The sequence below is a fragment of the Macadamia integrifolia genome, unplaced genomic scaffold, assembly GCF_013358625.1.
Source record: "Macadamia integrifolia cultivar HAES 741 unplaced genomic scaffold, SCU_Mint_v3 scaffold100, whole genome shotgun sequence".
NCBI classification, from domain to species: domain Eukaryota; kingdom Viridiplantae; phylum Streptophyta; class Magnoliopsida; order Proteales; family Proteaceae; genus Macadamia; species Macadamia integrifolia.
In genome coordinates, this window is record NW_024868049.1 from 583433 (window position 1) to 607545 (window position 24113).

The 24113-nt window shown below is 38.6% G+C and overlaps 1 protein-coding gene across 1 annotated transcript in view; it reads left to right on the forward strand.

The window, feature by feature from the left end:
- The window catches only part of LOC122062302 (importin beta-like SAD2), a 36667-nt gene extending 13017 nt beyond the window's left edge, over positions 1-23650 (forward strand). Inside the window, exons 8-22 of the mRNA XM_042625902.1 lie at positions 12184-12329; positions 12428-12551; positions 12634-12814; positions 15959-16118; positions 16234-16275; positions 16365-16483; positions 16617-16815; positions 17982-18113; positions 18947-19050; positions 19223-19402; positions 19813-19952; positions 20151-20290; positions 20425-20579; positions 22528-22657; positions 22739-23650. Coding sequence (XP_042481836.1) covers positions 12184-12329; positions 12428-12551; positions 12634-12814; positions 15959-16118; positions 16234-16275; positions 16365-16483; positions 16617-16815; positions 17982-18113; positions 18947-19050; positions 19223-19402; positions 19813-19952; positions 20151-20290; positions 20425-20579; positions 22528-22657; positions 22739-22899 — 2113 coding nt within the window. The 3' untranslated portion in view covers positions 22900-23650. The remainder of the gene's footprint in view (positions 1-12183; positions 12330-12427; positions 12552-12633; positions 12815-15958; positions 16119-16233; positions 16276-16364; positions 16484-16616; positions 16816-17981; positions 18114-18946; positions 19051-19222; positions 19403-19812; positions 19953-20150; positions 20291-20424; positions 20580-22527; positions 22658-22738) is intronic.
- Positions 23651-24113: the final 463 nt, after the last annotated feature.

The following is a 24113-nucleotide window of genomic DNA, read 5'->3' on the forward strand; positions in this document are numbered from 1 at the left end:
AATTAAGTCCACCTTAGCTCTATCGACCTTGATCCCTTCTTTGGAAATGACATGACCCAACACTATGCCCTGTGTGACCATGAAATGACATTTCTTCCAATTGACGTTTGAGTACTAAAGAAAGATGATGCAAACAATTAGAAAATGAGGAGCCATGAATAGAAAAATCATCCATAAATACTTCTAAAAAATGTTTCACCATATCGGAGAAAATGCTCATCATGCATCTTTGGAATGTGGCAGGGGCATTACAAAGCCCAAAAGGCATACACCGATAAGCAAAGGTTCCATAGGTGCATGTAAAGGTGGTCTTGTGTTGGTCATCTAAGGCAATGGGAATCTGGTTATAGCCGGAATAACCATCAAGGAAACAATAATACTCATGTCTGGCTAACCACTCTAACATTTGATAATTGAAAGGTAAAGGAAAGTGGTCTTTCCAAGTTTTTGCGTTTAACTTCCTGTAGTCAATGCACACACGCCATCCTGTTTGGACACGGGTAGGGATCAACTCATTTTCAGTATTTTGGACTACTATGACCCCTGACTTCTTTGACACCACGTGCACTGGACTTACCCATTCGCTATCAAAAATAGGATAGATGATACCATGATCCAAGCACTTTAGGATCTCTTTCTTGATAGCTTCTTGCATCATAGGATTAGCCCTTCTTTGTGGTTCCCTAGAAGGTTTTGAATCCTCCATGCCTCCATGAGGTGAATATGATGTTGAATGATCGAGGCGGCTTCCTTATTTTCTTTTAAAACTTTGATCAACTCTTCCTCTTGACTTGAAGTTAAATCTGAGGTGATAATAACTGGTATAGTTTGATCTTCTCCTAAGAATGATACCTTAAGTTAGAGGGCAACTCTTTCAAATCAAGCTTAGGGGGCTCAACAATTGAGGGTTTATGAAGAGAATTTGATAGAGGACCAATGGGCTCCATGGGTGTATGAAGGCTCCAAACCTCAGAGAAGAAATTTTCAGTATCATCCTCTAATTCTTCCAGACATTCTTGGAACTCTGAATCAAAGTCGATGTCAAGTTTTAACAGTATCATCAGAAAAATCCTCAAGCATATTGAACTCTTCGTCAATTGTGGGTTGCTTGCCCAACCTATACATGTTGAACTCCATAGTGTGGTTGCTAAAAGATATCCTTAGTAGACCATTCTGGCAATTGATTGATGCATTGCTAGTAGGCAAGAATGGTCTTCCAAGATTGGTAGGGATCTCATCCTTAGTGGTGAAGGGTTTGGTGTCCAAAACAATAAAATCAACTGGGAAAATAAATTTTTCTACCTTAAGTAGGACATCTTCGACCATCCCTTTCGGAATCTTGACAGAACGGTCGGCCAACTGGAGAGTGGTCCCTGTGGCTTTTAAATCTCCTAATCCAAGTTGTTGATAAACATGATAAGGTAGAAGGTTCACACATGCACCTAGGTCAAGTAGGGCATGATCAATACGAGTGTTGCCAATGACACAAGCGATGGTGGGACACTCGGGATCTTTATACTTGGCTGCTATAGGTTGTGTGATCATTGAATTGATATTAGCTGCCAAGAATGCCTTTTTGGGCACACTTGTGGTGCACTTGTGAGTGCATAAATCTTTGAGGACTTAGGCATAGGCTGAGATTTGAGTTATGGCATCCAAAAGAGGGATGTTTACCTCTACCTTCTTAAAGACTTCTAAAATTCTTTCCATTGAAGCTGTCTTCTTCTTATTCATCAAACGGTTAGGATAGGGGACAGGAGGAACATAAACATTGTCAGTTCTGATTAATAGAATCATTTTTAGTGGCTTCCACCAAATCATCCTTAATTTTTTCAGGTCTATCTGGCGAACCTGGAATGGGAGGTACAGTAGTAGCCTCGATAGTTGGAGGGTCAACAGAAAGGTCAGATGGTGGAGGAGTGGTACCATTTCATAGACACTCTCGGCCACTCCGTAGGGCATATACCGCATTACACTGGTTGGAGGGCCCTTGGGGTTGTTGACTCTGTACAACATTGAGCTGAGGAGCAGGTATCCCTTGTGGAGTCAGCACTTGATGTCTAGGATTCGGCTCTTGCTGACTAGGCAATTTTCCTTTCTCCTTCTCATGCATGATTGTGACAAGTTGGGTGAGTTGCCTCTCTACATTATTGTGGCTTGTCATGAGAAGGGCCATGCTTTTCTCTACCTCGCTAATTCTTGCCGCCTCTCCAGTGGATGTAAACCCCGGGGGTTGTTGATAAGGTGCTTGGAGAGGGGGCCTAGCAAAATTTGACTGAGGGCCTAGATTAGGCCAAGGGAAAGAATTAGGTAGTGGTGCAAAATTGGGCCTTTGGGGATTAGGTTGCCCTTGGTTGTGAAAATTGGATGGGCTTTCTTGATTCCCTTGGCTACATGAAAAATTAGGGTGATTTCTCCACCCTGGATTGTAAGTATTGCTAAACAGGTTGTTCGAGTAAAGAGCATTAACACTTTCATTGCCACCAGAACTGTTGGGGCATTCTTCCATTACATGTCCAGAGGAGTGACACCAATTGCACATAGAGACCTTATTTTGGACTTGGTGGACTGGGGCATGTACTTTAGGGACAATGGCTTCTATTCTCTTAATGAGGCTATCTAAATGGGCCTCCTTGGCTACTATCCCATCGACATAGTACCCTTTACCTCCTATAGTTCTCTCACTTTCCTGAGTAGACACCCATTCTCTTGTCTTTTTAGCTAGGTCAACAAAAAAGTTTCAAGCTTCGTTTTCGTCCGCATAAGCTGTGAATCCTGTAGGACACAGACTCTTACATTTGCTTTGTATGGTAGTCTATCCCCTTATAAATTATTTGGTAAAGATGCCATTTGTCAATACCATGGTGGGGACACTCTAGGAGAAGGTCTTAGAACCTTTCCATGAGTCTGGAAAATGACTATTGAGGTTTTTGTTAGAATTGCATGATCTCGCTCTTGAGTTTGTTCATTTTATGCAAGGGAAAATTTTTTCAACGCTACCATAAACTAATCCCATGTGGTAATGGAATTAGTTGGTAGCCTATATAGCCATCTTTTTGCTCCATCCTTGAGTGAAAAGGTAATGCATCTAAGCTTAACAGCATCATCACTGAGCTGTTGTATCTTAATGAGGACACAAACCTCCTCAAATTTTCTCAGAAACAAATAAACATCCTCGGAGGATAGCCCATGGAAGTGGGGTAACATAGTGATGAATTGAGTTTTAAGCTCATATTTGTGCCCTATGGCAGCTGGTAATCTAATGCAAGAAGGTTGGGCTGCCTTGGCTGGGTAGAATCTATCCTTCAAAGTAGGCGTAGGTTGTTCTGCCATTCTTAAAATAGGTACTCTTACTAAACGATTAGTAGAATCATGGGTCCACACACTTATGCACTAACCACCTAAGGCAAAATTGTGGTCTCCGAAAATTTAATTAATTACAACTAAAATAAAGGGTGAAAAATTGGTCAATTGATATGACCCCTCAATAATTTAAACAATGAGTCCAAAGCTGTAAGGTTGCCCGTAGGTTGACAGCTAGGGATCCATATAGTCTTCGGATCCACCTATAATCGAATCCTGGGGATTCTGTAGTAGAGTGGGAATTACTATATGTTTATGTTTCCACTCTTGGTAAGAGTTTGAATTATTGGAATGAAAGAAAAACAAAAGGAATTATTTTATGAATTTTTTTTTTTTGTTAGTGATTACGGGTAGGGATCCGGGGTTTCACTCTTTTCTCTCTCTCTTTTTTTTTTTTTTTTTTTTTCTTCTTCTAGATTATATTTTGAATTACTATCTACTTAGTGTGTGTGTGTTTTACCTCAATTTGTAAGTGCTAAAACTGAAGAGGTGTGTTTGGCTGTGCCTCCCTCGGAAGTTTGGCCTATTGTTTGAGGGTCTTTAATTGGTAAGAGCTCAAATTGACGATGATGTGTCCCTTATCACCTCTCTCCGATATTAAGCCTATTCATTAAAGATTGATATTTTATTCATGAGTATTATTTTTTTTTTCCCTTGTGTTCTTATTTAAATATGTGCTATAATTGAAGGTGATGCCTACAGTAGTGCCTCTCTCGAAAATTCGGCCGACGTATTGAGAATTTTTCTTTATTTGCTTTCTATTTCAGTTTTTTATTTGTTAGTTTAGCTTTATTATTTGAAGATTCTTTTTTTTAGTTGTTATTTTCAACATTTATTTTACTTCTCTAATTAAAGTAATCTGGCGTTAGAATTGTTTAATTTAGATGTTGAATGTGTAGGTCATTTTTTTTTCTCGTTTATATGCATGTTCTAGGACCATAATCTAAAATCAACCATCCCTTGTTCACTCTTGTCGTACTTAGAGTAGATAAGATAGAGTGACTAATCTCCTTATGATCGACCCGTTGGCTACAACATACTGTACGCTTGCGGTAACTTATTTTTAAACTCAAACAAGACTCGATCATTCTTCTCTGGTGGATGATGGCCTTCCGTGAGCGGATTCAAAGTATCAAACTGAAAGAGCTCCCCTAGGGAAGGGGAGGGCCCTGACTCTCCTGGCCATGCCAGTCATTGTGATTGGTCGAACACCCGCGGAGTAGTAATATCATAGTGTTGAGTGACTCAGGCTGTACACAAGAAAGGTGCTTTAAATCGGTGTGGTGAATTATTGGAAGTGTTCAGGAGAAGGGCCAAGCCCTTCTCTCATCAGTAGAAACAGAAGTTGAGCCGGTGGGGGCCAATCTTCCTAAATCTCGGTCGTGAAATTGGTGGTTACCACCTAAACTGTGGCTATTAACAACTGTAGGAGTCATCCATGTATTGGCAATTGATTCTTCAATTTGTATTCAATAGCTTGCCATGGGGCCCACTTGATTACAAAAAATCCACCCAATCTGTACCTGCTCAATTCTAGAAAGTAATCTTCCAAAGATACTCCATGCAATCACCAATTCCCCTCCACAACCCCCCCCCCCCCCAAAAAAAAAATAAAAGAAGTCAGTACACGAGGCTGGAATTGTTTCCTGATTTATCTCCAAACTCTTCACCATAAGATCTGGCTGTGGGGCCCATAAAAGCTGTCAGTTACCACACAAAGTAGTGCTAATCCATTGCTTATTAGCCAGTTTGTTGAAGACAAAAATCTTGGCAGATTTCTACCATCGATCTACATCTGCTCACCCTGCCTTTGAAAAAACTTGTCCTTGAGTTTTGATCATTCTTGGACAGAGCTTCCTGTTTTGCACATTAGTCTTCATGTCTGGCCATGTAGGCTCTGATACGAAATAATGAAAGGTTGGATCACAAATGGCCTGATTCCAGGCATGGTCTTAAGCATGATCAATAATTTCAGATTCGAGGAACAAATCAGAAAATTCAAACAGAAAATAGAGAAGGGAAGAAGAAGGGGATAGGTGACTATCTCAGTCCATGGTTTCTGACCCATGGCATCTCACAGTTTGTTTGGTCTCTCACCAATGGCATCTATACTCTTACAGATCTACTGAATCGCTCAGCATTCCAGCATAAAGCCAATATTTTATCTTAAGAATATATCGTCCATTGTAGGCACTAAGGCCCTTACATATATGGAGGACTGTAGTAACCTCTAGAAGAAAGGAAAATAAGAAGTCACCAATAAAGGCCAACACATGGTTGTGGATACCTTGTACATCAAGGAGAATAAAAATAGAAACGAACCTCTAATTTTAGAATTACTTATAAGTTAGCTAATAAAACCAAAATAGAAACAAAACCCAATAGAAATCTATCTAATTATAGCAGCCGTAGGAGTCCACGTATTGGCTATTGAATCTTCAATTGTATTCAAAAGCTGGCCATGGGGCCCACTTGATTACTAAATATCCTCCCAATTGATATCTGCTTAATTCTAGAAAGTAATCTTCCAAAGATTTCGTAATCGCCAATTTTCCCCAAAAAATAGTCAATATGAAGGCTGGAATAGTTTCCTGATTTCTCTCCAAACTCTTCACCATATGCGCTGGCTGTGGGGCCCAGAAAAGCTGTCAGTTATCATTCAAATTAGTGCTAATCGATGGCCTTAGCTGGTTTGATGAAGACAAAAATCTGGGCAGATCTCTGCCATTGATCTACTTCAAGATCAGCTTGCGACAAGATAGCTGGTAAGGAATCAGACTAGGAGGGAAGTTAATAAATCAATGAAATCAATTCTGGTCAGCCTGAAATTTATGTCGAATGCTCAAATTAACTATTAGAACAGGTCTGAGAAATATGATGTGATTTGACGGCTAGATTTCCACTCATGGGAAAATCCCTTTGCAAGTAGGAATTGAACGTTACTCCAGAATCGATGGACAGCTTTAGGGATTCAAAACAGAATTCAATTAAGAGGTTAAGTAGCTAATTGAACAAGAAATTGAATCCAGAAAACCTGATACAGAAATCAGATTTAGAGAATCCATAATTGAATTAGGTTTCTGAAAATTAGTTGGAAATCTGATCTGAAATTGAATAAAAAACAGCAGGATTTTTTCAGTGATTAGTGCTGTGGCAGATCTTGAAGTTAAGAAATTTCAGCTAACAAGAAATTACTGGATGATAGAATTAGGGGCTCTAACATGTAATTAACATGTAATTTGATGAAGTAAAACAGAAATGGAAAGGAAGATATGATCAGGAATCCACCTAATCTGTAGGTCTGGAGCCCCACTAGTACCCCATCCTGGAATCCAGAGGTGCTACTGAATCCACTACATCTAAACACTCTTGAATCCACAAGTCTACACACCTTAATCCCACAGATGCAGACCTTAATCCCACAGATTAAAACAAAGAAAAAGCCTTTCATAAATTCATCAAAACTCGTGGCTAGGGCATAGCCTTTACATATGTTCAAATTAGACACTCTAAATAGGACTCAAACTAAGCCTAAAGCTCCTCCAGCTAGTATGATGCAGATACAATTGCACTTACCTTGTTGGACCAGCATGACCGGCTTTGGAAGCCAAGAGTCAAGAAGAATCGGTCCAGCCCAGGGTTTTGGTCCAACAAGGGTTGGAATTAATTAGTAGCTTATTTTGTCTTTATTTCGTACTTTTTATTTTCCAGATTTGAATGTAGGATTTAGGATTTATTTCCTCGCATTAGTTTCCTTTTTTGATTGCTTCCTAGTTTAGGCTAAATGCTATGTTAATAGAGCTTCTAATTTCATGTCCTTTCTTTTCTTTATATTGGCTGTAACCGATGGAAGACTTAGACTGAATTTATTTGAATGAGAATTAGTATGGTTTATGCACTGTGTGAGTGTGTGATTTCCTTCCTTCCTCCCTGCTACTCTGATCTTCCCTTTCTTCCCTAAGGTCCTCCATCATAGTAGTTTGCTATAGAGGTGGTCTGCTGCTACTAAAACTCTGAATGAAATAGGAAAGAAACTCCTTAAACAAGACTCGACTCATAGTCCTTATCAAGATTAATAAAACACTTGAATAAGAGTTAAAAATAAAGAAATTGGACTTTATTGAGACCCAACGATTGGGTGAACCATATCTGGTATAGAACCAGATTTAAACAAGAAAAATGGTTCAAAACTGAGCCAAACCCAACTGCAGGCCATTCTGGCCGATCTTCTCTTCCTCCTGCTGAAATTCAGCATCAGAGATCCAACTCATTTTTCAGTATCTTTAATTCAACTTTTTGTCCCTTTGGAGTCCAGATTTTGTGGACATAACTGTGTCGTCCTTGACTCGTGGTAAATTTCAGCCCACCACGTGGCATAATTAAGAGGTCATTTTTGGTTAACATTTGGATGATTGATACTTAAGGAAAAGGTTCAATACAGGTGGGTCATTGATGCAGGTGTGCCTTGGATCGATCATATGGGTATCCAGATGGAGATGAACCATATCAAATTTTGAACCAAAGCTATTAGGATCTTTTAGGATTTATTTACTTCTATTTTGGGATTAACATACAATCTTTTATTTTGTTTTCTCGAGTAGGAGATAGCTATTAGTATTTAATTTCCAATTAGTTTCAAATAATTTAAGTTTACAATTAGAGTAGGTTTCCTTTCATGTCGGGTTTTCTTTTGTTATAGGTTACCTTTCATGTTGGGTTTTCTTTTGTTATTTATACCGATGTAACCGATAGATATTTCAGAGTTGAATGATGGATTGGGTTTTTTTTGTTGAAACGTTGGCGGTTTTGATTGGTCGTGTGACCTTCTTCCCACCCTTCCTAGTGCAATCTATCTCTTTCTCTCTCTTTATTACTTCTCCCTCTCCTTCTCTTTTGTTTCCTTTTCTCTTTTGTTTTGTTATCGACATTATTCCTGTCCCTCCTTGTTTGCTGTTGATGGTAGAGTTCGGTTTGGAGAAAAGACTGTTAGAAGCCACTTGGATCCAAACTTGATAGGGATCTGGGGCTTGATTTGGCCTGCTCTAGTACCATACTTGATGCGGATTTGGGGTTCGATAATCTTGCTTTGGCCTACGGAAGAAGCCCTGAGATGAATCAGAGTTGTAGGGAGGGTGAGGAGTCACATAAGAAAGGGGGTGGGGGAGAAGGAGAATCGCACACATAGCCACATAGGCTCTCAAACGCAATTGACTCAACTCATCTCCAATCTGACTTATAATTGCACGGTTACATCTATTTAAATAGAAAAATAAAACAAACACTAAAAGAAAACCTACTCTGATTTAGAAAATCAAATTAATTAGAAACTAAACCCTAATAGCTATCTCCTAATTAAGGCCCTCTTTGATACATTTTTGTTCACAAAAATTATTTATGGAACTTGTTTCTATTTGAATTTTAAAATAAATTGATAGAACACAAAAATTACAAATTAATCAAGAGTCATTTATTTGTTTTGGCAAAAAATGATTTTCAGCCATTTTTGGATTGAACTTTAATGAGCACGTTCTTGTAAACTCTAGTATGGAGGGGTAAAGTAATCATTTACTTTGTAATTAGAAGTCCAAGGCCCCTCTTCTTGCAAAATTTTTAAAGAAGAGTTGGTCAAGGGCGTTTTGGCTCTCGGACTGGCATCGGAATACTGGTCTTCTGGTCCGTGGAGGGTCCTGGATGTTAGCTGATACCCATTGCATCCAATTTCTTTTCTTTCTTCCCCTGGAAAATTAGTGGTTTCAAGTTTCGATTTCTTCCCCCACTCTGGCGGAGAAACAGGTTTGAGGAATCGGATGCCGGATTTATTAGGTTGACAAATGAGGATCTTTGTGAGCTTAAGGGGTCTATTGATCTTGGGTTTGGGTTCAACGAGGAAGACGGGCAGAGCCTCTGTAATACATGAGCCGTGTTTAAAACCTATAATTAGGTTTTAGGATCCGAGAGTTCTACATTGGAATCGGCTTAAATCTTTCTACACAGCTCTCTCTCTCTCTTGTTTTATTGTTTCAGGAGATCAGAGGAGGGCAGCCTGGACATATACGAGCTCGTGCCGAGGTTAAGTCACCACATGAACACCTCCACCGCCTCACCCCATATCCAAGGGTGCATTGGTCAGGGAAGCCTTAGTGATTCTACGAAAGTCGAATTAAAGTTTGGCACTTGTCTGATTTTTGTGGACTACGAGGAGAAAGAATGAAAAGGTTGCTCTTTTGAGGAATTGGAGCAGTAGGGCTGAGAATATGGGTGAAAAGGGAATCCCTCCACCCATTAATAAAAAAATTATTTATAGCTATGGTATTTACCAAACGATTTCTCATTCCTTACTCTGTTATGTCTATTGGTTACTAGACGATTTTTATGTTTTGATAAAAAATGGTTTTCATTAATGATTTTTATTAGACAAAGTAGAAAAGAAAAATGATATCAAAGAGAGCCTAAGCTAACAAAATAAATGATTACGTCTTAATCCCAAAATAGAAATAAATAAAAATCCGAAAAGATCCTGGTAAACCAAAGACTCAAATATGGATCAAGTACATTTCCCTTTGGATACCCAGATGGGTTTGGATCGGTCCACGGTTGTGCAATTGCGTCATATTTGGTCTCCAAAAATCAGTCACGTTGGACGTCTAATGAGCCCAATTTTTGTGGACAGATAGAGCCCTAGATTCCTTGGTCACATGTCAAGTTTCTCAGCCCAAATGAAGTTTTCCAGGTGGAAAAATAAAGTGTTGAAAATTCACGACTATGGGAGGGTGCACAGTACTGGTTTGAGTACCATAGGCATGCATGGACGTACATGGGATTATATGGTTGAATCTGAAATTTTACGACTGGCCTATCCAGACCAGCCATCGTCTATCCAACAATCAGAATTTCGTCATCATTCTATGACATGGCGAATGTTGTTTGGACTATCAAGGGAAGCTAATCTTGATGGGGCCATGAATTTTCCCCTTATTATTATTGTTTTTGGAGGTCAAACCTCAGCGCAATGTTTAGGTTGCTCCATTGCGACTAAGTATTTGCAGGTTCGTGTCAGGAAACAGCCTATCTGTGGGGTGGGGGTAAGGCTGTGTACAGTATGTCCCTCCCCAGACCCACAATGGCAGGAGTCTCGTGCATGGGGTACACCTTTTTATTATTATTTATTCTTGTTGTATTATTAAAAATGAATTTACTCTCTGCATGTAAGATATTACTTCGTCCGTCCTGCAGTGACTTTCCCTTTAAAGAGCACAAATTTAAGGGGAGACTATTATGGGATTAAAAACTTACTTTGAGATTATGCCCTCCCTCCACTATTTATTTGAAATATCTAACTAAGTTGTGGTAATCAATGCAAGTGGCCAAATAGTAAGAGCAATGAAAAATCCTTACCTAATTTGAAAGGTGGACAAAAGATTTGGGACAAGCCCAAACTGGGTAGGACTCTCTTTGATGTAGATCCACATTATGGAAGGAAATATGAGAGGAAGAAGGGTCTAACCTTAGTCCACCTGAGTGGCTAGGGTCTAGCCAAGAAGCCAATCGAACCCCTACTTGGTCCACCTGAGTGGCTAAGTACAAATAAGGGCCAATTGGGCCCATCGGCTAGGGGAATAATTAGTAGTTGTTTTTAATTAATTAGTGGGTCATTGGGCCCATCGAGTTGAGTAAGTGGTATGTCAAGTCCAAATTGTCTTAGGATTCTATTTGTTTTCCACATAGGTTTATTATTCCTAGTCTAATTTCGAATTCCTAGTTGTAGTAGGAGTGTCTAGTCCTATTGGGAAACTAGCTCCTAGTTATAGTAGGAGTGTCTAGTCCTATTGGGAAACTAGCTCCTAGTAGTAGTTTGATTGCTATTCTGCCCTCTATAAATAGAGGAGCCTATGTACTCATAATTTCATATTTGAATAAAGAATAATTGCAGTCAATTGCTTAGAACAACCAGGATAGCTGTGGGTGAGAAGCCCGGGCCGAGACAGCCGCTCTTCCCCCACTTTTCCCTTTGTTTCTTCTTGTTTAAAACTTTCTATTTTATCCTAAAGTTACTGCTGTTGAAGTATAGGATTGTTGTGAGTATTCAGAAGTTCAGATCTGTCCAAGTTACAAACCAGATTTGATTCTCTCTCCTGAAGCCTGCGATTATTTCTCCTAGGTCAGAAAATCAAGAAAGCTTATAACTTCACAACCAGCTGTCAGAATCCTCTCAACTTTGGGGGTGTTTGTACCCTCCCTAGGGACTATCTACGCCCAAGAGTGCAGCTCAATCGGACTCCTATAGACCTGGCCGCACCTCTCTCTCTCCAGCCCTATAGCAGGTCTTTCTCTCTCCTATCGGGTTGTGTTTTGGGCTGGTTTTACTTCTATATGGGTATTGTATCCTTGGGGGTTTATTTGATGGTCTTATTTCTTTGTTTCCTAGTCCTATTTGTATTGTTTGGGGTTATAAATTGCTGGGGTAGTTTCTTGTAATTTACTCCTGCATTACTCTTTGCAGGATGTGGGAGTATTGTTGTTTTTCTTCTGGTTGTGGTTGTTTTCTTTTTTATTTTATTTTATTATTATTACTATTAACTATTACTACTGCTACTGCCACTACTACTTCTTAGGCTGGTCATCTTTTTGTTTCTTTCCTGACAACGGAAATAATTGTTCCATTGATAAGTTGGATTACTGCTTTGATTTCTGGAACCCAAGATTGTTGTTTGGCACATAATTGCGCTTTTTTTTTTTTTTTTTTTTTTTACAGATGTTTTGTTTGGATATTCTTTGAATCTCATTCATTTTTCTCTTATTCCCTGCTCATTTTGTCTGCAGTATATCAAAGAATAGTATGTATCAGTTGCTACAACCCCGGCTTGATGTTCTTTTGTTTGAGATAATTTTCCCCCTTATGTGCTTCAATGATAATGATCAAAAGCTTTGGGACGAAGATCCACATGAGTATGTGAGGAAAGGCTATGGTGAGTCTTCACTCTTCAGAACCTGGCCACATCAACTAAAAACTCTGGGATTGTTTCTCTTAGTAGGGCTGATTTAAGCTCTTAATGCTTCTCTGCAGATATCATTGAAGATTTGTATAGTCCTAGGACTGCTGCAATGGATTTTGTAAGTGAGATGGTTAGGAAACGTGGTAAAGAAAACCTACAGAAGTTCATTCAATTCATTGTGGAGATTTTTAGGAGGTACCTTTTGCTCTTCTACTGTCTACATTTTCTGAGCTGGAGAATAGTTGTTTACCTTTTTGAATATTATTTTTTAATCTAGATATGATGAGTCACCAGCAGAGTACAAACCATTTCGACAAAAGGATGGTGCTCTTCTTGCTATTGGTGCATTATGTGACAAATTGAAGCAAACTGAACCTTACAAGTTTGAGCTTGAACGCATGCTGGTGCAGCATGTTTTTCCTGAGTTTAGCAGTCCTGCAGGCCACCTTAGAGCGAAGGTTTGTTGCTTCGCCTTCACTTTCATTTCTCTGTTCTCATACATTTGGCGACATTCATGTCTCTTCTGTTCTTTATGTACACATTTATTTCTCATGTTTTATTCATTTTCTTTCCTTGTAGTACTTGCATTTACGACTTACATTTCCTTGCTTCCTTTTCCCCTTTTTTGGGGGGCTGGATGGATAACAACAGAATTTATTGCCAAGAGTGCAAACATAGAGTACAACAAGGGTAGGCCACAGCTTAGGTCCCTTATAGGAGGCCAGACTATAGGGGTAGGTCCTAACTACAAAAAATCCGTTTGAATATGCTTTCCTCATTCTCCGCAGATTAGTAAATTCCCCTTGAGAGACCAGAAATCTGGCTTTCCTAACAAGAAAATGGTAATTCCAGAATCCCCTTTTGACTTTGCAACCAATGGATAACCTGCCTTGAGTCAACCTCTGCAGTCATGTTTGTCCAGCCATTTGTAAGAGATCATAGATGTTTTAACATGGATTCATGGTGATGTTTTGTCTATACCTGTGGTTGTTATCTCATTAAATCCCAGCTGTGTTTCTATAGTATTTCAGGTGTAGGCCTTTAGGCACGTCTTAGGACAAGGCAGCTGAGAAACACCCTGGGTTGCATTAAAGAAGCGTGCAGGCTGTATTAAATCCTAAAATTTAAAACATGAAATTACCCCTTTTCTAAGCAAAGATGAAGATTAGGATTTGGGAAGAAAATGGATGGTTTTTTGGGTTGGGGTGGGGTGGGGTGGGGGGGGGGGGGGGGGGGGGAACCATGGCACCAAGATATTGGAAATGAAATAGTTTAGGGAGGAAATGAAGAGATAAAAATAAACTACAAACTGTAATTTACTATGCATCAAATGGCTGCAAAGGAGTGATTGTTCTCTTATTATTCCAACAAAAATACTGCATAAAAAATATAACAAGTTCGGAGTTCTACTTAGGAAGGGCAGCCCTAGCACTATTACTGTCTCAGCCTAACAGTCCCCCTCCCACCAACCCCCACCCCCACCCCCCCCCCCCAAAAAAAAAAAAAAAAAAAGAAAAAAAAAAGAAAAAGAAAATCAATTCTCTTGTTCAACTTCAAGAAAAATTCTTTACCTCTGATAACAATTATATTTTAAGAGCATGCTATAATAATTGATAGTACTTAAGTGATATTGTTTAAAAGACACTGGCTGTAATGATTTATAAACTCATAAACTTAAGAAAAACACAAGAACTCTAATAACTAATTATAAGATAAGAACCATGCTCTAATAATTAGTAAGGTTAAGTAATACTGCTTAAAAGACACTGCCCATAATGATTAATAAACTCTTTAAGTACAACTCTAATAGAGATGTAGGACATCCTAATGTTCCAAAATCTAGCTGAACTACGACAGTAATGTGGTTGGAAAAGTGTAGGATGAATTAGGGTCTTAAGGAATGAAGAGAAACAGGGGAAGTGTAAGGTAATGCTATTGTTTTGGAAATGTGATAGTAACTGTGAACGGTAACTTAGAAGAAAAAGAGGAGAGAGATACCAGTTTGATATGGAAGAGAGAAATTAGATCAATAGTTGTTTTTTTTTTTTGGGGGGGGGGGGAGGAGAGGAGATGGAAGAGAGGGGCCTTATCTTAGCATACACTTCAAATAAAATTTCTGTAATTCAACTGTAGTTGATAGGGGGTTGATACATATTTATAAAGAGAACAAAATAAAGTCTTCTAAATCTAAACCTCTTAGGAAGCTAAACTAACTTACAAGATCTCTAAAATCCTTTAATTAGAATTGTTGAAGCCAAAATATTTTAGATTACTTCTGAATAACTTGGGCCCCACACAGCTAATCATAAGAGGACTCTTTAATAACAAAACTAAAACCAACTACAGTACCTAATGAACCCCACTACTCATTAAGTATCTATTCTTATACACCCCTTTACTCCCACCACTTTTGAGCTTTCTAATTCAGCCCATTACAAATAAAATTCAAAAAGTTAAAAGCCCATACCGAACAGATATTAAAAATAGAGCCCATTTTTGGACTCGGACTGAATTAATTAGTTATTACTTAAAATACAATTTCTTCTAAGTAATAAAATTTAAATGTAGACTTTCGTGAAGATATGATTAAATACTTGATGTAGGCAGCCTACACTATATCCCAATTAGGAGTTTGAGGAGTTGATAGGCTGCTGCACAGGCCCAGGCTATAAAAGATAGATGATATCTCAGGCCTCCGAGGCTGACAGATAAGATATCTTTCTGGTTTCAATATGATTCTGCAACCTGCAAGAGAGATAGAAAAAAATAAAGAGAATGGGAAGATAAGAAGAACGAAAAAAGGGATGGGGTGAGAAAATGAAGGGGAAGATGTGGCCATGTTAGAACTGTGGGAGGAGGGAAAAAGGGAGTGAGAAGAGTGTCATGGTTGTTAAGGCAGAGGAGAGAAGAAACCAAAGGGAGTGGGAGAGAGGGAGGTCAGATGAGATGGGGACACAGCCTTCACTTGGCTAACAATTCTTGCTAAGAAAACTCTTTTCGTTAGATCAAATCCAGTCGATGGATTTGCAAAGATACTATGACTCTTTGACTTCCTAAGTTTGGAAATAGAATGGGTTAGGACTCTTGATTGAAAAATAGAAAAGCTAACTTATAGCCCACAACTTTCCGAAGCAATAAAAATACTACACAGCTAAATCGACATCTACCACTTGGCCCCACCATAAAGCTATTGACAGTTTACTCTTCACAGGGTACTTTTACCTCTCTGTATGTTCGTTTATCAATAGATCTGCTCATGCGGCTTCCATGTTATGCATCAAGGCTCACACCTCGCATTTTAGGCCTGTAGAACCCTAGCGTCAGGATCAGCTTTTCAAAGAATTGTCTTCGATATTCTTTTTCTTCTCCTTTTCTATAGTTTTTTAACTTTCAGGGGCCTGGAGGTTGGTTATGTATTGATTGCACTCCCCCTTGGGTGGGGTATGTATTGGTTACACCCCCATGGTTCATGTGCGCTTACAATTGGCTTACCATGTCCCAATTATCATTTACTTCTTACTGGACTGATATAAGCTGTTGTTTTCTTATTTTCACCAATTTGTGTTGACTTAATTCATTGTAAATTGTTTATTGAATATTAGGCAGCATGGGTTGCGGGCCAGTATGCACACATCAACTTTGCAGACCAGAACAATTTCCACAAGGCTTTACACAGTGTTGTTTCTGGCTTGCGTGATCCTGAGCTTCCAGTTCGTGTTGATTCAGTCTTTGCATTACGCTCTTTTGTTGAAGCCTGTAAAGGTATGTCTAGCCACAGCTGAGTCTCTTGTGTTAAATTGATTCCCTGATATTATTTTTGCTTGTTTATTTTTATATCGGGTTCATGGAACAAAAAATTTCCTGTTCTGCTGTGCAGATTTAAGTGAGATCCGCCCAATTCTTCCTCAGTTACTTGATGGTATGCGATTTTGTCTTATGAAGCTTCTACTGCTTTTCCAATTTAGCATTTAACATATTTTTTTAATGAATATCTGTTGTATTATGCAGAGTTCTTTAAACTTATGAATGAGGTTGAGAATGAGGACTTAGTTTTCTCTCTTGAGACCATTGTGGACAAATTTGGGGAAGAAATGGCACCTTATGCTCTTGGACTATGCCAGAACCTGGTAATTTACATTCTTCTTCTTCTTCTTTTTTTTTTTTTTTTTTTTTTTTTTCTTTCCTCAGTTGCGATTTGTACGTTTGTCTTTTTGTTTGCTGTATCAGTGATCCTATTTTGTTCCCTTCCTCCCTCAACAGGCGGCTGCATTCTGGAAATGCATGAACACTGCTGATGCTGATGATGAGGCTGATGACCCAGGTGCTCTGGCTGCAGTAGGTTGTTTGCGTGCAATCAGCACAATCCTTGAGTCTGTGAGCAGACTTCCCCATCTCTTTGTTCAAGTTGAGCCTACTCTGTCGCCCATAATGCGTAGGATGTTGACTACTGATGGGCAAGGTAAAATTTTCCTACTTTAATGACACTTTTGCATTTTCTGGATTTCTTTTTGTGCTTTAAAACATTGTTAGAAAGCCAGGTTTTGTGACTTGACTCGTCCTCTTTAAATCCTAGTGAGTCGGAGTGAGTCACAGAAAACCAGGCGAGTCATGTCAAATTTCCTCCTCTTATTTCCATACTAGTCTTTCTCAAGCAATCCAAATAAATGATTAATAAATAAATTAAATGAGAAAAAAATATAATAAAATTGTTTTTTTTTCAAATTTTTTTGAAGCTCATTATTCATTGTCTCTTGGATGAAAGTAATAAGATCCGACTTGGAGATGTCATGGTCATGAATCATGCTTTTATAATTAAAATTGAGATGTATACACTCAATAGTCGCTAGATTAAATACAGAAGACTTCGGTCATTGAATATTTAACATCATTAGAATATATTTTAGTTCAAAACAATTCAGAAATGCCGACTTAAATTTTTGACAAGAATCGGCCGTTTTGTTGTGACTCGGGCAAAACAAACAAGTCTTGAATGACTCGGTATGATTTGGTCACAGTCTTGTCATTTTTCAATACAGGATGAGTCTCCATGACTCTTGACCAGGTTTCTAATATTTTGACCAAACTCGACCTAGTTTTCCTAGTCAAAACCTGGTTTGCCAACAATGCTTTAAAATCCTTGATTTTTTTGTTCACGCTTACTGTGTTAGTTTTCACGTGCATCCCGTTTGGAATACATCATTATATTTACAAGTACTGAAAACCACTATTCTTAAGTCACATGCATCATGTCTGAAATGCATAGTTATAGTTACTAGTAACTGAGAACTTGTTTGGATCATGTGTATGACTCCTTGTAGTTAAGAAAATACTTTTCTTCCTTTTTTGGGTGTATTTTTTTGCTGCATGTCAGATTGGTTTGACTTGATAAATATGGATACTTAGTTTTGGGTTTTAAACAGAGGGAGCAGGTTTTGATTTGTGATTGGGCTGGCTTACCTTTAGGAATATTCATTTTTGTTATCACTTGGATTTGCTGAATATTTTGGTCGGCACAATATGTTGGGTCATATTTATATTAGGTTCAAAATAGGGGGTGATTCAAGTGCACCTTCTCTTATTTCTTAACATCATGGGTGGCCAACTCTGCTTTCTTTTTCTATACAGAGGTTTTTGAGGAAATCCTGGAAATTGTGTCATATATGACATTTTTCTCTCCAACAATTTCTTTGGAGATGTGGAGTCTTTGGCCTTTAATGATGGAAGCATTGACAGACTGGGCTATCGATTTCTTTCCAAGTAAGTTTGTATACAGTCATTTGGTTGTAGCTTTGCTTAAGTTAACATTATCCATATTGTCCTTATTTGCATCTTTGAATCATGATTCTTGATTTCAATGCAATTATGGTATTCACTCTAGCTATTTGCTATTTTGGATAAGTTCATTTTGCCTTCTCGCCATCCATGCTTTTTGAGAACAGTATTCTCATGATAACAATTTGCATTTATTTGAATCAAATATTAAGCCCATCCTAGCAACATGCTCAGATCTTGTTGGTAATTTCTGTAGTTCTCTTCTACACTGCTTGCCATTACACAATTTGCATTCTCGAACTCTAACGTCTGATCTACAACTCTGATATCAGAATTATGTTTGTGCATTCTCCCCGTCCTCCAAAACACCCCCTCTTGCCTATAATGCTGAATCTTTAAAGTCACACTGATGGATAACGATATGGTGAAAATTGAAAAAAGAGAGATACCACAAAGTGACTATTTTAAATATATTTGGGGTCAACCATAAATAAGTAAGGTGACAGAAAGATTATGTTGCTTTATGGCTGTACTATTTACTTTTGCTTTTAAGACAATTTCTCTGAACTATTTCCATTTGTCTTGGATATAAAAACCTTGTCAACATTGGTGTCTTCCCTTTTACTGATTCATGATTACTTTCAGCAGTTGATACATTTTCTGCAGTTTTCTGAGGAGTGATACAAGCGAGTGTTTGTAATTGTTTTAGTAAAACATATTGTTCCTTGTTCTTTATTACACATTCTTGTTGGCCTTTTGTTTTCTGGCTTCTCGTACTCTGATGCACTTCAAGACTCATAAAGTTCATTTTCATGTAGATATTCTGGTTCCGTTGGACAACTATATTTCCAGGAGTACTGAGCATTTTCTAACTTGCAAGGATCCTGACTATCAGCAAAGTCTTTGGAATGTACTTTCATCTGTGAGTACTCTCAATCTTCATTAACATTGCTCTTTTTGTTTGTAAATATGTGATAAAAGGCAAGGAATTAGGTACAGCTTAAGAGATTCAGTCTTTTGTCTTTTTGTTGCTTTTGTTTTCTCCCCTCCCATGGTGGTGATAAAGGAAGAAGTGGTTGATTCTCGCTGTGCAGATCATGACAGATAAGAATATGGAAGACAATGATATTGAGCCTGCTCCTAAGCTCATTGAAGTAGTTTTCCAGAACTGCAAAGGTCAAGTGGATCAGTGGGTTGAGCCATATCTTAGAATCACCATTGAACGTTTACGGCGAGCAGAGAAGTCATACCTGAAATGTCTTCTGATGCAAGTGGTGAGAATCTCTTACCTAACACCTGGAAGAGAAACGAAGAACGAAAGAAGAGAAAAGTGAAATCTTAGTTTATATGTAAAATTTCCTAAAAAGCACTGCCATTTCGGGTGTTTGTTCTATCTGTCCATGAACATGTTTCAATATATCTTGTGTGTTGTCACTTGGTGTGATAGTAAGAGCAGAAAGCAAACTTTGATTAGCTGGTGCTAAGTGAAGAGACAAAGCTCCATCACTTCTTGTCCTACAGATTACAGAAGCAAAGTTTGCCTTATGCTGCTGAACCACATGTATTCTTTTTTGTTTTTCTTTCGTTTCTGTAGTATAAATGGCGCACGCTTCTTAATATATTCCTCCTTGTTGAAGCTTGCGTTAGATGTAACTTTTAATAAAACATCTTAATTGTTTTGCAGGTAGCTGATGCTCTTTATTATAATGCAACTTTGACTCTGGGTATACTCCAAAAGCTTGGTGTTGCAACAGAGGTTTTTAATTTATGGTTTCAGATGTTGCAACAAGTCAAAAAAAGTGGTGTACGTGTAAATTTTAAAAGGTGACTTAAATCTCTCTCTCTCTCTGTGTGTATGTATGTGTGTGTGTGTGATTGAACTTCTGTTCTTGTGGTTTTGTTTTTTTTTTGTTTTTTTGTTTTTTTGTTTTTTTGTTTTTTTGTTTTTTTGTTTTTTTGTTTTTTTGTTTTTTAAATTGCTTAGGTCTTGTTATTGGGTTATAAGTCTTTTTGTGATTGCAGGGAGCATGATAAGAAAGTTTGCTGCTTGGGATTGACTTCTCTTCTTGCACTTCCTGCTGCCCAGTTGCCAGGGGAAGCTTTAGAACCTATTTTTAAGGCAACACTAGATCTGCTTGTTGCCTACAAGGATCAAGTGGCAGGTTGGTACATTATTCATGGTTGATATTATTTCTTTTTTATGCGTAGTCAACTCTGTAACATTTAGTTGGGACTTGTGCTCATTATCTGTTCAATCTTAATGATATTTATTTATTCTTTCATTTCATATGGACAGAAGCAGCAAAGGATGAAGAAGGTGATGATGATGATATGGATGGCTTCCAAACTGATGACGAAGAAGTAGATGATGGATCTGACAAGGAAATGGGAGATGATGCTGAGGATGGAGATGAAGCCGACAGTGCTAGGCTACAAAAACTAGCATCCCAGGTCTGTGAGATTTGAATCACCATGCCATTTAATTTTCTGTTTTGACCTGTTGTATGGCCAGCACAGAGCTACTATTGTTTATTTATTTATAGATAATCATATGACGAGGATAGGAGGGATTGAAGAAAGCATATGGAATTTTCATGTGGCTAATGTTATATAAATTCTCATTTTTTATTATATAAATTTCTATAAAGAATTCAAAATAAATGGGTTAGAACCTAGAACATGAATTTTTTGATGTCATATTTGAATACCTGCAACATACTTAACAGTATCTATGAGTGCTTGGTCTGGCATACGTGGTTGGATGCTCCCTAGAAAGGAATCTAAACTTTCTATCTGTTACTTTTTGTCCTTGATGCCTGGCATTGTTGGGCCTCAGAAGTTTTGGCATGATGTCAATACTTTTGGTGAGATCATTAGCTTTTGAAATATTAAGACACACATTGATGTAGGGGGTTCCTAGGTGACTAGGTTTCCTACAAAATTAACTAACTAGGTAGGGTTAACTCAAGGGACTCAGGTAGACAAGACAAAAGAAGCTTAGCAAACAAGACTTAACATGCAAAATAGAATGAAACTAATGAACAAAGTAGCAAAGAACAATAATAATCTAGGAAGAAAAACACATAAACTCACTCAAGCTTCAAGGGGAAACATGGGGTAGGGAACATGGCAGCAAATAAAATTAGGTTACAGCACTAGCTTATTAGGCATCAAAAGTAGATAAAAAACCTCATGTTATATGCTCTAAAATCAGTTATACTAGTAATAAGAGGACCAACAATACTTAAGGCAAACAGTGAGGTAAATAAAAGGTTAAACAATGACTAAATGGGGGGTGGGTTTTAATAGAAGTAACGGAGTAAATAATGAGGGGATAATGGAGGGAATGGGAGGGTTTATTCTATACTTATCTGCTGCCTAGGTCTGAGAATAAAGGAAGAGAACCCAGATTTGAAGATGGTGTCCAACAGTAGTCCGATTGTTGAAAAGAGATCAGCAGCAGCCCAGTCCTTGACGTAAAGGATAACAGCAGCCTAGTATTGAAGAGAAAATCAGCAGCAGTCCAGCATCAAAGGAAGATAAAACAGCAGCAACAGTTCAATATCAAAAGGTAGCAGCAGCAACAGATATTGGCCGGCAGCAGTAGACAGTAAGCAGCAACAGTAACAGTGAACAGCAGCAGTTCAAGTCAATAACCAGCAATGGTTCCGTTGAGAAAAGATAGAAAAGTGAGAGAGGGAGGAAGGTGAGAGAAGAGAGAACCGAGAGAGAAGAAAGAGAGAAAGGCGAGAAAGAGAGAGTGAGAAAGACGAGATTGAAAGAGAGAGAGAATCGTGAGGGGTGGGGGGTTTGCTCCTCGGCTGTTTTTCAATTCTCATTCCTTAATTGGCCATACATAAATAAGAGACTAATTACTAAAAAGAAAATATTATTCTAGGAACGTTATTCCATAAACAAAGAAAGTTTCTAAAAAGAAAACAATAGGATAATTACTTAGTTTCCTAATTAACTTAAAGACTCAAATAAAAAAAATCCTAGAAAATAAAACTACTAAACTATTAGATTTGGTGGGGGCCACACAATCTTGGCAAAATTTGGAAGGAGAGGACTTGATCCAGCGCTGGAAAGGCTGGATCGAGCCTTCCTTTCTTCCGCTAGTTTCTTCTTCTTCTTTCTTCTTCTTCCTTCTTCTAATCCTCCAACCACAAAGAAGGTTGGGTTGTCTTCTTCCTTCGGCTGTACGTCCTGATGTCCCCATCACACATATTGTCAAGACAAAATAAAAAAGAAGCTGAAAGCTGCAGCTTCATATTGGCATACTGGATGCTATACTTTCATCTGTATTTCCATTCTTCGGTTTCTCGAAAATGGGGTCAGTTTGTATAATGATGATGATCTGTACCTAATATATGGGAAAATCGTTGGCTTGTGCACACAGGCAAAGGCCTTCCGCCCAAATGACGACGACGACGATGACGACTCAGATGATGAGTACAGTGATGATGAAGAATTGCAGTCACCAATAGATGAAGTGGACCCCTTTATTTTCTTTGTGGATACTGTCAAAGGTATTTAATACTAATCTTCCTTAAAAATGCTAGATTGGATGGTGTTTGCATTGTCTGACACTTCAACTTCTGTGATCCAAGGTATCCAAGCAACAGATCTGGGGCAGTTCCAGAATCTTATGCAAAGGCTTGATTTCCACTACCAGGCCCTGGCAAGTGGCATTGCGCAGCATGCTGATCAGAGGAGAGCAGAAATAGAGAAGGAGAAACTAGAGAAGGCAGCAGCCACCTCACGAATTTAATGTGGTTGATCTTTTTTGGCTTGAATTTTGCATTGCTCCCCCTATTCTTGCTTGCATATTGCGGTAGAGAAACCAAGAGTCGTTACAAGTTCAAATGGAGTTTGGTAAGAGTCGTTACAAGTTCAAATGGAGTTTGGTTGGCTTGCCGGCCGAGGTGATCAGTAATCAGAAAGTTCTTTAAGGTTTGGAAGCGTTTGGACCTGAATGTGTCTTGGGTTCTAAAGGAAATGGCAGCGCAAATGGGAATCCCATCTTTGGTATGGTTCTCCCATATGCTTCAATGCATGATGGGCAAAGTATCTCTGGTCGGTCTGGCTTTTCTACGGCAGAAGAGCTGCTGCATTCCCATCAGTATTTAGTCTAGGTTGTTGTCACCATTTGTTTTGAGAAGAAATTTCCTATTCTTTCTCATGTTGGATCAGTTCCAACGGAGTAGTACATCGGTTTAGGAACCCATGAATCTGTCTTTTTGGCCCAAAGCAGGGAGGGTTTCAAGTATAGAGTGTATATGATTTTTCTTTTAATCAATATCAGCATCCCACGGGAGGGTGTTTGATGGTTGTATTGATAATTTTTGGTGGAAGGGTGTCTGCTTAGTACATTTTAATTTATTTGTTCGTTAAATGAGGGGGTTTGGGTTCTTTGTAGGGGCCTTACATGTGGGTAGGTCTCTGCTGATGTAAATCAGTACTTTATTCTTTATATCATCTACTATTTTATATCAAGAAAACGAGTGACTTCCGACCTTGAATTTTTGCAGGGCCTTTCCATGTGGGGTAGGTCTTTGAATTTTCTGGTGTTTAGCATTTCTCCATTTTCGTATTATTTCAGATAGGTCTGAGTTTGGGAAGTTGAGCTGGTTCAGCAGGGGTTCACAACTTACTACTGAGGTCCCGGAGCCATTCTGCTCGGGGGGAATCCAAATCAAAATGGAATACGAAACGGTCGAAGGAGTGGCATTATAAATCACAGGGGAAATGTCCCTAGGTAGAAGGGTCAAGACCCTCATGCAGAGGCATGTTATAACTTATAACCATAACCAACGGCAGCCTGACCGACTGGATAATGTTCCAAGGGAGCAAGTTGGCCAATGCCAAACGCCCGAGAATTACCTATGTTCGGATAAGTAAATCCAGTGCCTTCTGACCTCGAGGAGTTGATTAGATTGATCCAAGATCAAATTAACTCAATATGTAGACCAATGAACCACAGCA